We start from the raw sequence: 17,597 nt of genomic DNA, 5'->3' as shown, positions 1-17,597 counted from the left end.
TTATTAAAGACATCTATATTCAATTGTATTTTGATGCAATCTAATCAGATTCTTAGATGCAGAATGGGCCTTTACTCTGTTAAAAATCTGATGAAAATTCTTGTGTTTCATTGTTGAGGAAGGTAATCTGACAGAGCCATCTTTTAAAGTGTATAGTTGGGGGCTTCGACCACACACAGAATTATTATGTGTTTGCTCCAAATCCTATTATTTGTTGCTTCTGAGAATCCTATAAATGGGTTTCTGTTGATGACTCCCCTACAGTAATGAAAAGGATCAATACTATTGTAAAGACTACACCACTGGAAAGAATTATGTGCTATCTTTAAGTGAAAATTGAACAGTGCTTTAAAATAGCATTGCCATTTTTGATTATTTAACCAAAGCTGTCAATATTTCATACAGAGCACATGCCAGAAAAAGAATTTTCATCGTTGTTTCAAGGATCAAAAGAGGAAATGCTATGCCACTGTGTCTGTGTTATACGGTTTTTTATAAATAAATTAGTTAATCATAAACCAAATGACTTTGTGCTCTTTTCAAACATCTATCATCTGTTGTTTGATTCTCTCTGCTTGAAAGATGTGATATATCTGTTTTGTTGCCCATTCATTTTCTACTTGTAAAGGACAGAAATGGGAAAAGACACCTTCTGCACAAATCCAGCTGTTAGCAATATTTATCAACCCAAGTTAAAGTAGTCCCAGCTTTCCTCTGGCAGCTTCACACTTCTGATGCCCATCAGTTAAAGGCCAGTGTCATCAATTCAACACCATCTGCAGATTCAGAAAACCGGTACCCTCAAATAGATTGGATGAGTCTTTCACTGCAATATGCTTTCCATTTTCAAAACCTCAGCTTAGGCCTTTTATCTTGATGAGATGAATTAAGTTTTCCAAAGAAGGAAAATAGTATTCCACTATAATTTGACTCTGTATTACTACAGTGCTTTAAAGATACCAGCCAAAGAGATTGCCTGGACCTTTAACATATGACCACAATGTTCTAGAACATTTCAGAATAAAAAAGGTTGCCTAAGTTTTTCATCAAAAAAAAAAAAGAGATGAAGACAATGCTCTCAAGGAGCCCTGCATCCAATTGTTGAAGTTCTGAAAATTAGTGGAATTTGTTCAGTGATCTTTGTATCACCTGACAGTCTGTTTGGTTTCACTTGCATGAAGTATATCAGCCAAGTCCCTGCTGGGAAGCAGTTTATTTCTTTTTATGCCCTAATTCCTATTATTATGTTGAGGCAACCATTCATTCCCTCAGACACTCCCACTGGATTTTGGCTATGATATAGATTTCTGGGATTCTTCTCTTCTTTAAGGGTAACTTTCTGCCTCAGCTCACTGAACACTCTCTAAATATTCAGTGAACCCAAAGGACTTTAATGCTGTTTAATAAGATGGCAGCTTTTATTAAGTCTGTAAAAAGATCTGTACACCAGCCTCTGAAAAGTATAGTTTACCATAAGGCTCAATGTCAGGCCCTAGAGGCCTTGTGACACAAGGTGCTAGGCTGATGAGCCCAGGAATATGCTTCCTGAGCGAGTATAGGAGCCCAGTGAGTTGCCTCATTCTATGTGCTACTTTGGCTTCACATTGGGACTCTGTGGCTCCCTGCCATAGTGTCCCAGTGCCCAGGTAGCAAATCACACTCTGGACCTTGCTCAACTCTTTTCCTCCCAACCAAAGTTCACCTGCCTCATTCTTTCAAGGCTTTGCTATGTGACTGACTTGCTAGTATGATAAACTAACATAAAATAAGAAGGCATCAATGGCTGATAATGGATTAATGCATCCCTCTTCCCAGATAATATCTGCATTATAATAGGGGCCTTCAATGCCTCAACAAGTAAGTAGTAATGAGTGGGTCATTTAGCCTTTTGTGCCTCAGTTTCTTTATATATATAAAAAACAGAAGGTTAGAGTAGATAATCCCTAAGCTCCCTGGCAACTCAACATCCTGAGATTTAATGAATGAATGAATGATTTCCAAGTTCCCTTCCAGTTCTAACATTCTATGATTTTATGGAAATTTCCAGCTTTAGTACGTGACTAGAGTAGATATCTGAAATATGGCCATGTTGTGATGGCTATAAGCTATGACCAAGAGACACAGCGAAATAGTCTTTATAGTAAAGACTTTATATAACAAACACATAATGAAGAATTCATAGCTATTTACTCTTTGCCTTTCTTTTGTTATAAAGACAAGTGATAGCTCCACAGAAAAACACTAACCCCATACACAAACCAAAGCAGAACCAGTTCTAGTTGCTAATGTTAAATTTCTCCAAATATTTTTAGCCTTCAATAACTTGGGTTCAAAAAACTCAACTGCATAACAACATACAAAAAATAAAACATGAGAGTTTGGGAAGTAATTCATGTGAAAAACTAAATAAAACACAACTCAGGGATGGCAGGTTCTAAAGGACTTGACTTGTTGACTTGATTCTAAGTGAATCAGCATCATGATATGGTAGCCAAAGGAGCTAATATTTGCTTAGTCCTTATGAACAGACATGCAGTGTCCATAGTGTCCATACAGTACACAGTGCTGTATTCTGTCTTGACTAGACTAAATCTGGAGTACTGTGTATGAGTCTAGGCATGACATTTTAGGGGTGACCAGGAAAGTAAGGAGACTCAAAAGACATGCCATACTATGATCAGATAAAGAATCTAGGTCCTGAAGAAGAGAAAACTGGGTTGGGAGTGAGTTGCCTGTCTTCAAATATCTGAATGGCCATCACACAAAAGAAGAGTTAGGCTTGTTTGACTTTGCCCTTTGGGGCAAAGGCAGGGACAACAGAAGGAAGTTAGAGGGAGGTGGATTTCACCTCAATATAAAGGATAAGCTTTCATCAGAGCTGTCCAAAAACAGAATGCTCTGATCCATAGGAGTAGTGAGTCTCCCATCACTGGTGGTTCTTAAGCAGGGGCTGAATGACAGACATATCGAGGATGTTGTGCACAGGATTCATGATTTTGGGGTGAAGGTTGGACTAAATTACCTCTGTGGTCCCTTCCAACTCTAAAATCCCATGGCTGTAAAAGCTGGAATAGGTTTTTCCACTTAGGATTGGCCTTGGTAAAACTATGAAGTAAACAGAGTTTCACTGATGACTTTATTCATTACCTTCCTCCACAATTCTTTCTTTCTTTTGACAGCTCCTTTCTCTCTTTGGCTTTACAGTCAGAAAGGACTTTGGAGGTCTCCTAGCCCAAGCCCCTCAAAAACTGAGGACTAAAGTAAGGATCCCTGGCTTAATTTCCCAATGGCTAGGTAGCAACCCATGCTCTGGACCTTGCTCAACCCATTTCCTCCCAACCAAAGTTTACCTATCTCATTTTCTCCAAGCCTTGCTAAGCGACTGACTGGCTAATATGAGAAGGCATCAATGCCTGATAATGGATTAATGCATCCCTTTCCCCAGATAATATCTGCATTACAGCAGGGGCCTTCAATGCCTTAACAAGTAAATAATACCACTGACTAGCCATATAACCTTGATCACCAAGCCTCTTAGACCCTCAGTTTCTTTATGTACAAAAAAACCAAAGAGGTAGAGTAGATGATCATTAAGCTGTCTTGCAACTCTAAATCCTATGATTTAATGGATGAATGAATGGCTCCTGAGATCCCTTCCAGTTTTAACATTCTACGATTTCATTGGAATTTCCAGCCCTAGGACATGACCAGAAGACAAGATGATTTGAAACAACAGTCATTCTAGTCATGCCACATTAGTCTACCTTTGGGGAAAGGTGGGCCTGGTTCCAGCCTGGAATGGAAAGTACCACCAATGCCAAAAGGGCCTGTAAGATTTTAAGAGGCCTACGAACCCATCCCTTCCCATTGCTGCTTACCTGTTGGTAATTATAGATGTCATAAACCCCCGGAGGGATGGCACGCAGGCACTGGCAAAGATCCGTTTACTTCCAGACTTGGTACTATAGAGCTGGGCCACTTCAGGCTCTGAGCCTAGAATAGGCACATCTAACATGTCAGCCACAGCTAAATCATCTTTGTGGATGAGCCCGCCAACAATGTACGCTTCTTTTCCTTGGATGAGGTTTTTTATTCTTTTGATTGTCTGGGGACTGTACTTGAGATGAGTGGCCAGGCACATACAATGTCCCTGTGGAAAGATAACATTATTCTTGTTAAAAGGTGTTCTTTCCCATCGTATGCCCCTAATTTATAATGTTGCACACAATAAATACATTATTAATAGCAGGCTGGGTTATGACCTATCCTGTAGTTTAGCAGTTTAAATTGATAAAAGCTGTTGGGGTGAGGCTCCATAATCGTTCACATCTTTAGTGTGTTGGCAATGGGCTCACTGGGAATAGAACTAATTACTACACATCTGTATTTATTTGATCCACGTGGAATTATCCTTCTGTCAGTCGGAAAAGAGGCTGGCGGCCTTTGGATAATAGTGATTCATCTCAGCAACACTTCTGGCATGGTTTAACACTAAAGTGCCTGGAAAATCAATACCAAAAAATGAAGAAAAAAGCCTGATAGGAGAGAATATATCTCACCATACTGCGTACAAAATGCAGCACTCTTTAAATGGTTTTTCAGAAAAAATGCACTTGGAGCATCCCCTCCCCCTCCCCCCATGCACTACAGAGCCCAATTTCATGGTGTATGCTTTTTTGCTATAGTTATCATGGACCAAGCCCATTTCTCCGCAGATGATTTGAGGAGGGAGAACAATCTGGATTTTCCAACAAGCATCAAATTCATATTCAAATGGAAAACTCCTCTTCATATTTGTTTTTGACAATGAGACATATGAATTTAGCAATTTATATGACTGTCTCATCTCATAAAATCCCAGGTAACTATATTTCTTATCCCCTAGAGCAGGGGCTCTTAATTGGTGTCCATGGATGACTTCTTAGAGGACCAGGGATAGATTTCAGGGTGTCTATGAACTTAGAGGGGAAAATTTACATCTTCATTTATACCCCTACCCCTTAATAATCTCTAACTAGAATTTAGCATTTCCTTCAATTATTTAAAGACATTATTCTGAATAAAGGTCCAAAGGCTTCACTAGGTTGCCAGAGGGGTTTCTGACTATCTTCCTAGTGGGTGAGAGAAGGGAATGAGCATTTACAGAGTGCCTACTATTTGCCAGGCACTGTGCTAAGTGTTTTACAGATGTTATCTTATTTGATCCTCACAATAATTCTGGGAGGTGGATGCTATTATCTCCATTTTAGAGTCAAGGCACTTAACAGAGGTTAAGTGAATTGCCCAGGGTCACACTGCTTGTAAGTGTATAAGTCTGGATTTGAACTCAGGTCTTCCTGATTCCAGGCCTAGATCCAGCCCACACCCTGTACCTGCCTCACTAGAAAAAAGAAAATGCAAAGGTACAGTAAGTAATACCATTTTGAGATCACCAACTATGTATCATTTTTAACATCTTTAAAAAGTACCTTGATAATTTTTCCTTAACTACCTTACTGAAAATTAACTAAACTGCTATTTTAAAATGTCATATGAATAACATAATACATAGAATCCATGGAATCTTGGAATTATACAAATACTATGAATTATGGAATCCTAAAGCTAGAATGGGTCTCATAGGACCTCCACTGGGATAGCAGCATGCTATGTAGATGGATTCAGATTCTGAGGACCTGGGTTTGAATCTTTTCTTTTCCACTTAATCACCTGTGTGACCTTGGGTAAGTCCTTTAACTTCTTAGAGCTTCATTTTCTTCATATTTAGATGAAGGGTTTGGGCTAGATGACCTCTTTGGTCACTTCCAGGCTTGAGTTGATGAATGACTCTATGGTCAAGAAGCTACATAGTCCAATAGCGTATCTTCAACCATCTTGTTGAGACATTTGTCTATTCTATTTCTAAACCAATCCTAGGAAGCATATCAGTAAGCATCTGCAATAAATGAGGAACTGTGCTAGGCTTTGGAGATATAAGGACAAAGCGGGAAAAAAGTCCTTTTCATAGCTCTGTAACAAACTTTGGAGATCATCTGTTCTGGACTCTTAATTACACAAATGAGAAACTTTAGGCCTAGCGTGGTAAAAGACTCATTCAAATTCATAAAGCCAGTCCAGGACAGAGTCAAGAGTAGAATCTTGATCTCTTGACCACCAGGGGAGTTCTTATTCCATTATGCCACCCTCACCTCCCAGAGAAAGAACATGTGAAAGAATGGAGAGTACTAACATTTGGGGATCACCAACCATGTGCCATCTTGTAAAATGGGGAGAGTATCAGCACCTTCCTTCTCAGGTTGTTATGAGGATGTTGTTCAGTTGTTTCAGTCATGTCTGACTCTTTGTGACCCTGATGGGTTTTTCAAAGATACTGGAGTGGTTTGCTATTTCTATCTCCAGCTCATTTTACAGATGAGAAAACTGAGGCAAACAAGATTGCCCAGGGTCACACGGCTAGTAAGTGTCTGAGGCTGGATTTGAATTCAGGTCTTCCTGACTCCAGGCCTGGTGCTCTATCCACTGTTCCACCTAGCTGCCTGTTATAAGTATAACATGAAATAATATTTGTAAAGGGCTTTGCAAACCTTAAAGCATTTATAGAAATGCTAAGTTTAAAACCACTGTGTATCTGAGAAAGCAGTCTTAAGAAACCCTATTGGCTTACTAATATCATTTTTTTCTTTCTTTTATTTCCTCAACAGTGGGGGTGGGGAGGAGAAAAGGTTAGGAGAGAGAGAAAATCATTTTTTGTTAATTGAAAATAAAATTTAATTTTAAAAAATGAAATCTTATTGTTCCACTTGATGATGTCTGTAATGAACTAAATGCTACTTCTGGATAATTTTTGATTTTTAATCTGATTGACTATATTTTAAGCCTTCCCATTTTATGGGCTGCTTCCCCTCCTTTACAATCTATTGCAATGAGGCAGAGCAGAAGAATCCAAGACTGCTGGAGACCCACGGTTTGTAGATATAGACAATTGGCTTCTCCAGGATGCTCACAGAAATATTCCAAATGTAGCAGTTTGCTAGTACTATTTTAGCTTTGTAAAATCATCATTCTCTGCATGTTATCAATAGAGAAATTGAAAGTCTAGAGTAGTGATCTCAAGCTCAAATAGAAATGGGGCCACCAAACCATACATAAAGATCCCTGCCGGCCTTAACTTAGAAAACCACATATTAATGTTATCTATGTTTTATTGTATTTTTATTCATTTTGTTAAATATTTTGCAATTACATTTTAATTTGTTTTGGGCTGCCCTTGGGAGTTTTGTGGGCTGCATGCGTTAGATACTTCTGGTCTAGAGTGTTTGAGGGAGATGATCCAATACCTGACAAAAGCAAGAACAGAATTCAATGTGGATTTTTTTTCCCTTTAAAGTTCTGTGTTTTATGCATCCCAAACTACCTTTCTATGTGGAAATCATCTCTTTTTTTTTCCTGGATCTCCTGAGCACTTTGTCTTTCTCCTGTGGCACTTTATACACTCCAGCTGGAATCATGTTTATTTATGGACATAACTTATATTTTCTCACTAGATAATAAGTTGTTTAAGGGTAGGAATCTTATGTATTTATCCACCTACCTATCCTATAATGGGGCAGCTAGATGGTGCAGTGGATAGAGCACTGGGCCTGAAATCAGGAAGACATATTCCTGATTTCAAGTCTGGCCTCAGATGCTTACTAGCTGTATGACCCTGGGCAAGTCACTTAACCATGTTTGCCTCCGTTTCTTCATCTGTAAAACGAGCAGCAGAAGGAAATGGCAAACTATTGCAGTAGCTCCGCCAAGAAAACTCCAAATAGGGACATGAAGAATTGGACATGACTGAAAAAAGACTGAACAAAGAAAAAAAATCCCATAGTACCTAGCACAGTGCTACATATAGTAGGTATTCAATAAATGCTAATTGAATGAATGAAGAGTAGAGTATATAGACCCTATCCCTGAACCTCTGTCAGGGAAATAACTGGGAAATGGGGGAATGTAGGTTATTGCCAAAAGGTCTTATCTGGAAATTTAGAGACAAATTGTGCTCTCAAATCTATCCAATGGACTAACATGAATGCCAAAAACCTAAAATACCTTTAATAAATTGCATCAGCATTAGAGTGACATACAAAATGTTCATCACTGATTTTTTTGACAAGTCAGGTACAATGTAATAACTTATTTATTACTTCCTTAAAACATTAATGACTCAAAAATATTGACATGTGACATTATGACAGCACATTCTGCCATTACAGATTCAAGCTTTGTGCTACTACTTGGGCAAGCTCAGAAAAACATTTTGGTATTTTTTCCCCCCTTCAATGGTTTATCTTTTTTTTTTTTAATAGTATTTTATTTTGGCGTTTTTTTTTTTTAAAACGACTCCTTAAGCTATTGAAAATCAGCATTGTCACAATTGCATGTCTCTATTTAGAAGGTTAAAAACAATAACTACACACAAATAGGAAATGATCTCTTTAAAAAAAAGGTCAATTGCATGTAAACAGATTACTTCCTCAAATAATCTAAATTAGAATAGAAATAGGGAAAGGGGCTGGAACTGCGATTTCCTCAGTAGTGAGGAAATTTGATCTACTGATACAAGTTAACATCTTCTCTGTAACTTAGAGCTTTAGACAGCTGCCTAAAACCCTTGGAGGTTAAGTGACTTGCCCGGGATCATATAGCCAGTATGTGTCAGAGTGGGATTTGAATCCAGGTGTTCCTGACTTCGATGAGAGCTCTCTGTCTGCTATGCCATGTCATGAAGGGTCAGATATTTATAACAAATGATCATCTGCAACATTTCCATTCAAAAAGATGCAGATGTAAGATATAAGTACAATATGAGTACAATTTAGTTGCACCAGCAAGGACCACCAAGGTACATCAAAGCATCCGTTGATGCCCCCTAGCAGTGCAGATGTCAAAGATAAGGCTTACAGCATAAAATTCCTTAGGTGGAACATAGAATCCAACAGTTAGAGCTAAAAGGGACTTGGTGAAATTGCCTGCAACGGTCACTAGATATTTATAAATGAAGAATGAAGTTCCTTTCAGTGAAGTGATTAATCCATGGTAACTCATTGAATTAATGGCAAAATTAAAGCTGGAACCTAGGTTCAATTCAATTCAGTAAGCACTTATCAAGCACCTACTATGTATTAGGCACCGTGCTGGGAATATAAAGATAAAACAGTTCCTACCCTCAATGAGCTTCCATTCTACAAAGGGGAATAATATATACAAAATATACACAAAAAGATTTTCAGAGAGGGCATCCATTGAAACTTCAGGGTAGTCTGTGAATAACAATAGTTCTAGAGGAAGGGTAGGGAAGAGTAGGGGATGTATACTGGAGGGATATGGATGTGTGTGAGGAGCTTGGGAGTAGTGGCCAGCAGCGGGAGCTTTGTCCTAGGCAGCCTACAATTCAGAATCACAAGGATTCTAAATGTAGTCACAGGGCAGTATACTATCCTTTCCTTCACATGTAGCAAAGGAAATTTTGGTTTGATTACCAGTCTCTGAGAAACAGTTGGAAGGAGGTGAAGGTGGGTGTGGGAAGATTTTTGGCCAATGATTTTCTTCCGTGACACCTTACTCTGTATTTACAATTGAGGGAAAGGGGAGGATTCATACAGACACTGAACCTGTGATTTAATTGACATAAGGAACTACTGCTATGGAAACATCTTCTAACAATGTAGAATGGAAATTCATCTGCGATTTATTGTCTTCTAAGACAGGTTCCTGGGGCCACTGAGGAATTAGGTGACTTGCCCTTATTCTCATAGTTAGTATGCTCAGAAGTAGGTCTTGAACCCATATCACTGAACTCCAAATCTAGCCCTTTTTCTATTGTACCTCTATGAATAGGTACTCCAGCCCAGGCTTCTCTCAGAAGGCTTCATCCCAATGCCATGTTTCACCACAGCATTGCCACAGACCTCCATTACTACCTAGAATCTTGATGCTACCAACAAAGCAGCTGATCCAATACTCCCTTCTTCCTTTTCCATTAGCTTTCCATTATCATCAAGTGGTCAGATCATGGGAACCACTACTCACATCAGTGCACCTACCATAACATCTACTCGTCCCCTTTCTATCATCCCTAACAGTTCCCTTCTCCCAAGTAGAGTATGAGCTTCTTGAGGGCAGGAATTGTATTATTTTTAATCATTGTATCTTTCAGCACACAGCATAGTACCTGGAACATAGTAGGTGCTCAATAAATATTTGTTGTATTTGATTTATTAAATTGAATTAATTGAACTACTAGAAATAGGCATTGAAGCATTAATGAGTATAACTCTCTCCCTAACTCAGTACTCAGGTAACTCCCAAATTCACACCATAACTAAACATTTGGAAAAGTATATTTAACCAGAGAGCATAAGATAAACTAGTAAGGACTGAGAGGTCCCCAGAAATACAAGGAAGGGCTGGTCACATCCTTCACCTCGTTCTTACTTTCTCTCCTCCCCATCACTGCTATCTCCTGCTTAGATCAAGACAGAGCATTTTGTGGGCTGTTAGATATCTGCTATCCGTAGGGGCCTGATTCTGAAAGGTACATGCATTTTGTTAGAATGCTAATGAAAGTCTACTGATCACAATGCATACTAATCACATATTGCTCAGTCCCTTCCTCAATCCCTGCCTTTTTGGTGAAGTCCTAAAGCAGGAATGACATATCTGAAAAGGAAATGCATTTATTTTATTCCAAAGTATTTGGTGATTTCTCTGCTGTATATGGGGGGAAATGATTCCACTAAGGGATATAACATCAGCTTTGGTGGATTGGACTTGCAAAAATGAGTGACTTTATGGGAATGAGAACTACCATTAGGAAAGAAACTCAAGATTTTTAAAAATGAAAAAGCTTTACAAAAAATTTACACAATTCCCACTGGACTTATCATCTGATGATCTAGATTGAAGTCCCAGCTCAAACACTTAGTGGCAGTGTGTCTCTGGAAAACCCAATTAATCTTTCTGAGCCCAATTTCCTTACATGTAAAATGGAGATAATAATGTTTATACTACTCTACCCTCGCAGGGTTATTGTGTAGAAAACATTTTGTAAACTTCAAGGCACTTTAAATCTATAAGCTAATGTTGTCATTATTCTTTTTACATGGAGAATTTGTTGGGGGAATATTTGGAAAATAGAATCTTGAGAAGTTTCCTGAACTGTTAGAGTACTCTCAAAACTGGTCTTCCTTATGCCTGCTAGGTGGCACAGTGGGTAGAGTACCAGACCTGGAGGTAGGAACACTTGAACTAAAAAAAAAAAAGACTTTGAACCCTGTGTGATCCTGGGAAAGTCATTTAATCACTGTCTGCCACAGTTTTTTCATCTATAAAATGGGGATAATAAATAGCAGCTACCTGAAAGAACTGTTTCAAGTATGAAATGAAATAACCTTTGTAAAGTACTTTGTAAACCTTAAAGTGCTATAAAATTTCTAGGTATCATCATAGCTCCTGCCTGCTTTTCAGAGGCTCTTTTTCCAAAATCACTCTAACTTGATCCAGCCAGATTTAAAACAACTTTTTAGCAACCATAAATTATAGAAAAGTCTAAACATTTACTTGGGTAGGTAGTTGGCACAGCAGATAAAGTGCTGGGCCTGGAGTCATGAAGACCCATCATCCTGAGCTCAAATCTGGCTTCAGACACTTACTAGCTGTTGTGACCCTAGCAAATCACTTCACCCTGTTTGCCTCAGTTTCTTCCTCTGTAAATGGAGCTGGAGGAGGAAATGGCAAACCACTCCAGTGTCTTTGCCAAGAAAACCCCAAATGATGTTGTGAGGTCAGATATGATTGAAATGACTGAACAACAACAACCACAAAATGTTCATCATTCTAAATAAGAATATGATTTCACAGGCTAAATCCCACTGAAAAAGTTCATCCCTGGTGAAGTCCAAAGAGCCCGAGCTGGGGTTTAGGAGCCTGTGCTGTTAGACCAAATGGCACCACTGTGTGAACCTACTTGTGCCTCGATTTCACAATCTGTAAAATGAAGGAGGTGGATGAGGTCCCAGCCAACTCTCAGTTTCCAATGATTTGAAGTGGCTCTTGCTTTTGATTGACACTCCCACCCCGTTCTTATAAATCCATCTATCTGATAGTCCAGCTGTCAAAAGTGGGCAATGGGCTATGGATAGGCTGGGCTGGGCTACCTCACCTAAGTCTATCAAGCTAAACTGGGATATTTATTTCCCAGACACTAACTAGCAGTCTAATCAGTAAAGCTGTTAAACTTGCAATGATATTTCACTGATGTGTACCCAAGCGTTACAAGTTATAAAATTTCCAATTTAATTTTACTGCATCCCTGAAGCTGTAGTAATTAGAAGACAAACTCACAGGGAAGAAGTTTATAGCTTCAGGGGAGAGAATTCTGAACCTGTCCTTCAGGTCACTCATGTCTTCAGGGTTTCCAGTTATGACAGCTGACTGTAGACCCAGGAACTTATTATAATACTTCACTAACTCGTCAGGCAGTTGAAGGGGGGAGACATAGATGACTTCCACGTTGGCATCTAAAAACAATGGGCACAGCATTAATTATTGGGAAAAAAGGTTAACAACGTACTGAACCCTGGCATCTGACTATCTCAAAGTACTTGAAAATAAAGAACACTTCCAAAAGCTATGCAGAAGTTAATTTAGATTAGTTTCCCTCAACTCTTACCAATTTAACAGACTTTCAGGCATTTTAACATTTCTCTGAATATGCAATGAATAGTAATAATAATGAAGTAAAAATAGTTATTTTTTGCAGGAGGAGAGATGTAAAGGACCATACAGCTATATATTCCAATAGCATGCAGGGATTTTGTTTTCCAAGTTCCAGACACATCAATGAGAATTACACATTACTTTAAGAATGTATCCCATTAACTTCAGTATATTATAAAACTGAGCTGTTAACTTTGGAAAGCTGATGAAATGGTAATTCCCTTTCTTTGTCTGGACTCAACAAGACCAATCCACATCAATGTCCTTTCCAAATAAATAGATTAACAGTTGGATGATTCCAGTAACAGCGATTATTCCAAAAATCCAATCATCTCCCTGCTTTATACCCTCCAATGGGGCATGTGACTTAAATGGCACAGCTTAACGATTCTCGGTTTACAAGATACTTTGCCTTAATTTGAATAATCTCATATTTTCCCCTACCAAGTCGGTTAAAATTCGCATGTTGTGAAACATTTGGTACAGAAAGAGAAATGATAATTAAACATTCTATCCAACATGGTGTTGAAAACTCTTTGAGATTTCTCACTGCATGCTACAGCTGTCTTTAAGCAAGGCAGTAATAGCTGTGAATAGGCTAAACAGGTAATTATCAGTCAACAGAGTTACAATATTTTCTCAGTAAAAACTGGGTCAAAGAAGGAAGTGGACACACTGAGATGTGTTGGCCAACTGAAAACCCCATAACCTGTGTGAACTACCCCCTGACTTTTCCAACCCTCACTGATCTCCCTCTCCTCTCTGAACTTCTGTATATACATATATGTGTGTGTGTGTATGTATGTATATATATATATATATATATGTATGTATGTGTGTGTATATATATACACACTTACATAAACATTTATGTGTATATGTGTGTGTATGTGTACCTATACACTTATACATAAACATTTATATGTATATGCATGTATGCATGTATATACACACATACCAGTTCTTTCTGTTGTGTTAACTTAATCTTCCAACAATAACAGAAGCTCCTTGTGAGCAAGTCCTATGTTTTTATATGTCTTCTTAATCCCCACAATGCCCAGGACAAGGCTAGGCATAGGTGCTTAAAAATATTTGTTAGTTCATTAAAGCTAGGGAGGGTGAAGGAGAGTTGGAAAATAGGAAGTCTTCCATGTTTAAAAGGATACTCATTGAGAAATCTTGTACAATTCTAGAACGAGATTTTTATATCAAGATCATAAGAAACTGGGAGAGACTAAATAAGTTATGTAGGTTTAATGATTTAATGACCAGCTTAGGAACTTTGTGTTCTATATTTGCATGGACAGTACTGCCTTACCAATGGCACTATCAATGGCAAGATAATGTGCCATAATGTTCTGAAAGACCTCACACACAAAAAAACAGGAAGCAATTAAAAATGCAGGAGAAATTCAAAGGGAAGAAAAACATATGTGAATATATGAATTGTTGGTTTTTTATTTTTAATAAAGGAATTTCCAGAATAAAACTAATGTGGGTGATTTTCACTTTTTTCCTTTTCTTTTAGAAAAGCAATTCAAGGTACACACTTACGTGGAATCCGTTCAGGCTGACCATAAAGCTATAAATGTTCAAAATTCATTGCCAGGTAATTTTGGAAAGTAATTAAGATGGAGATAATAGTTTCTTTGTTAGTCAATATTCAATATCACTTTCAGTCAGTCTCTCACTTATTAACCCTTCCCATGAATTGAAAGGATTAACTATCTCAGTTTCTAATAGACACCAGCTGACCTCCACCAGCCAATATTGGCATGACAGGTAGTACCTACATTTACAGAATTCTCTTAGTGCCCTTCTTGCCTCCACCCAACCCAGATAAGCTAAAAGATACATGTTTTTATAGTGAGGGGTCATGAAGAAAGTTATCTTTACCAGATTTTCTGATGTTTCTTTTCCCCCACCTTATTTTATGAACAAGTATTTTTTCTTTTGATCTACTCTCTCTGAACATTTGTGCATTCCTCCTGAAGAGGATGCATGGTAGTAATGCTGTGTCGGGGTGATGGTCTAGCAAGAAAAGGCTTCAACCAACTCTGTATACATCCAAAGGTTACTCATAGCTAGAATAAGCTCCATGGCAGGCAAGGTCTCTGGCTACACTACTTAAGATGGAAGCCAACATCCCCTTTACATAATTTCTGTGTGAAGAAAATTCTTTGTAAAAAGTTCTATAGTAGGGGCTGCTAGGTGGCACAGTGGGATAGAGCATCTGCCCTAGAGTCAGGAGGACCTGAGTTCAAATCTGACCTCAGACACATAACACTCTGTGTGACTCTGGGCAAGTCATTTAACCCCAATTGCCTTACCTCCCTCCCCCCCAAAAAAATAAAAGTTCTGTAGTAGTGATTCAGTCTGTCTTGAAAGGCAGGGCAGCTAAGTGGTGCAGTGGGTAGAGCACCTGGCCTGGAGTCAGGAAGATCTCCCTGACTTCAAATCTGGCCTCAGACGCTTATCAGCTGTGTGACTCTGGACAAGTCACTTAACCCTGTTTGCCTCAGTTTCCTCATCGGTAAAATGAGCTGGAGCATCTTTGCCTAGAAAACCCCAAATGGGGTCACGAAGAGTTGGACGCGGCCAAACAGCAACAACAACATGAGAGGTACAGGAAAGGTTAATATTTGGGCTTCATGGGCTGCAATCGGCCACTAAAAAAATACAAACAAAGTACACCAAAATCCGTCCTCTATTACATTTGAGTAGCTTCCACCTAGGCAGATTTTTAGTTCCAATAGCTCAGAACTAACAAATCAATCTTAAGGTCTTTAAAATTCTGTATTGCAGCAAAGCAATATTAGTGCCTAGATAATAGATTAAAGCAATTATGCTATTATTTTAGGACACTGTAAATTTCCAGAACAGATACATTTTTGTTACCAAATGGCATTTATGAAATAATAATGATGCTGAAATATATATGAATCATGTAAAGCATGTCATTCCAGGGGGCCGGCTAAGTTGGTCATTGATAAATTAAAATTCTTCATTATTTTGCTTAAAGAAGGACTTGGGAGGAACTATCTCACTAACAAAACTAAGGCATTCTTACTTGATAACAAACGAAGACCAGAAATGGTGCATTTTTTTCTTTTCAAGGAGTTTTCTGCGTAGGCCCAGAAATTTTACGCAGTATTCCTACCTGACACTGTACCTCCTATCCTTCATACCTAACTCATAACACCGGGCTTTAGAAGGCATCACCCAAAAACTACTCTCCACTAACTACAGGCATCTTTTCCACTTATCCCTTGAAAATTGCTTACCTCTTTTCTTCCAAACTGTCCAGTAGAAAGAGTGCAATGACCCAAAAAAGGTTTTGAAACTCTCGTTTTACAGACTCATTGCTCAAGCTGAGATTTGCATCGTTAAGCAATTCCTGCTTAGACACTCTTTCTTACCTACTAATAATTAAGAGGTTTTTTTTTTTTATCTGACCCATCTTCTTTAACTGGTTATTTTGCAGTGGGAGTCACAGTGCTATATTGCAGTACATTACATTAATCTCCAAGGTAGTAGACTGCCATGGACACAAATAGAGAAATATGATCTCATTGCAAGATTCAGAAGAAGAAAAAGCTTCTGGACTAGAGAGAAGAGAAATGTTCCTCTAAATCTGGATGAAAGTTAATTTAAAGAATAAACAATTGACTGTGTAATTTGTTTTTATTTTTGGTTAAAAAAATTTTATTGGAGTTGAGTTTACCATGAAACCTTCATCTTAAAAATAAAATATGCAATTTTTCTTTAAGTAAATTGAAGACTCTTGTTCATTTACAGATATAAGTATATATATATATATATATATATATATATATATATACATATATATATGTTAGAATTAGAATTACTCCTTACGCTGCATTTTAAATTTGCAGAATACTGCACAAATGTTCACTAATTCATCCAAATGAACAATTTAGAAAGTTGTATTCATGTGAAAGCATTTACTGTACCTAGTATGTCACACAGTCTTCCCAGCTGCAAATTCTGTTGCACATGGAAATCAATGGCACTTTCCCGAACAGATCTGGCAAATCCTAAAAAAATCACAAAGAAAGTGTAAAAATCTGGGAAGAGGTAGATGCCAAAACATTTACAAAAATTGCAAGAAATTCATTGAGTCACAATACATGTTTCCAGGAAAGTTATTTGATTTTATGTGGGACATCTTACAGAAACGATACAACCCTAAGAATGAGGTCCATGCCCCTTGGAAAATGAAGCATGATTTTGAAATATGTACCAAGGAGCTGATTCTGTAAACAGAAAAGTTTGCCATCTTTTTTTTTGGTCTTTGTTTTTTAAATAATAGCAGTAAAGCTGCCAGGATCCAGGGTCATGAAAACATAGAGAAAATTTCTGACACTTATCTGAGTGTTTAAAATAGGATGTGGTATGCACAGACTGAGATTTCAAAAACTGGATCACTGGGCTTTGAAAAATATCTATCTCCTCTATCATTGCATTTTGAAAACCTTTCCCAGATTCATTCTGAACTGACAGCCAGATTTCAGATAAACCTTTTGCTGACAGGTACGTGGATTTACTAATACTAAGCAGTAAAGAAATATGCTTCTGGACTTAGCTAGAAGAACTCTCAGCCTTTGAAAAGCAAAAAGGTGAAAACAGCTACTTTGTCAGTACTAAGGAAAAGCCCTCTGAGAATACTTCTGCTTTAGTTTTCAGTTCCTCATTCGGTGCTATTGGAAATAATACAAGAGAAAAAAATCCTATGGGCCACAATGGTCCAACCCTCTACTGATCCCAATAAAAATGGTAGAAATATTTTCTTCCTGCTTTTAGGTGATTCCAAG

General features: G+C 38.1%; 1 protein-coding gene across 4 annotated transcripts in view; it reads right to left on the bottom strand.

The window, feature by feature from the left end:
• The window catches only part of IQCH (IQ motif containing H), a 146,873-nt gene that overhangs the window by 117,981 nt on the left and 11,295 nt on the right, over positions 1-17,597 (bottom strand). For all 4 annotated transcript variants that reach the window (XM_078150622.1, XM_078150624.1, XM_078150625.1 and 1 more), the window contains exons 3-4: positions 16,737-16,820; positions 12,388-12,563 (exon numbers count right to left, since the gene is read on the bottom strand). In XM_078150622.1, coding sequence (XP_078006748.1) covers positions 12,388-12,563; positions 16,737-16,820 — 260 coding nt within the window. The remainder of the gene's footprint in view (positions 1-12,387; positions 12,564-16,736; positions 16,821-17,597) is intronic.

Source organism: Phascolarctos cinereus, unplaced genomic scaffold (genome assembly GCF_003287225.1).
Source record: "Phascolarctos cinereus isolate Bilbo 61053 unplaced genomic scaffold, phaCin_HiC Scaffold_3;HRSCAF=262, whole genome shotgun sequence".
NCBI lineage: Eukaryota > Metazoa > Chordata > Mammalia > Diprotodontia > Phascolarctidae > Phascolarctos > Phascolarctos cinereus.
This window is presented reverse-complemented; position numbering and strand designations above follow the sequence as displayed.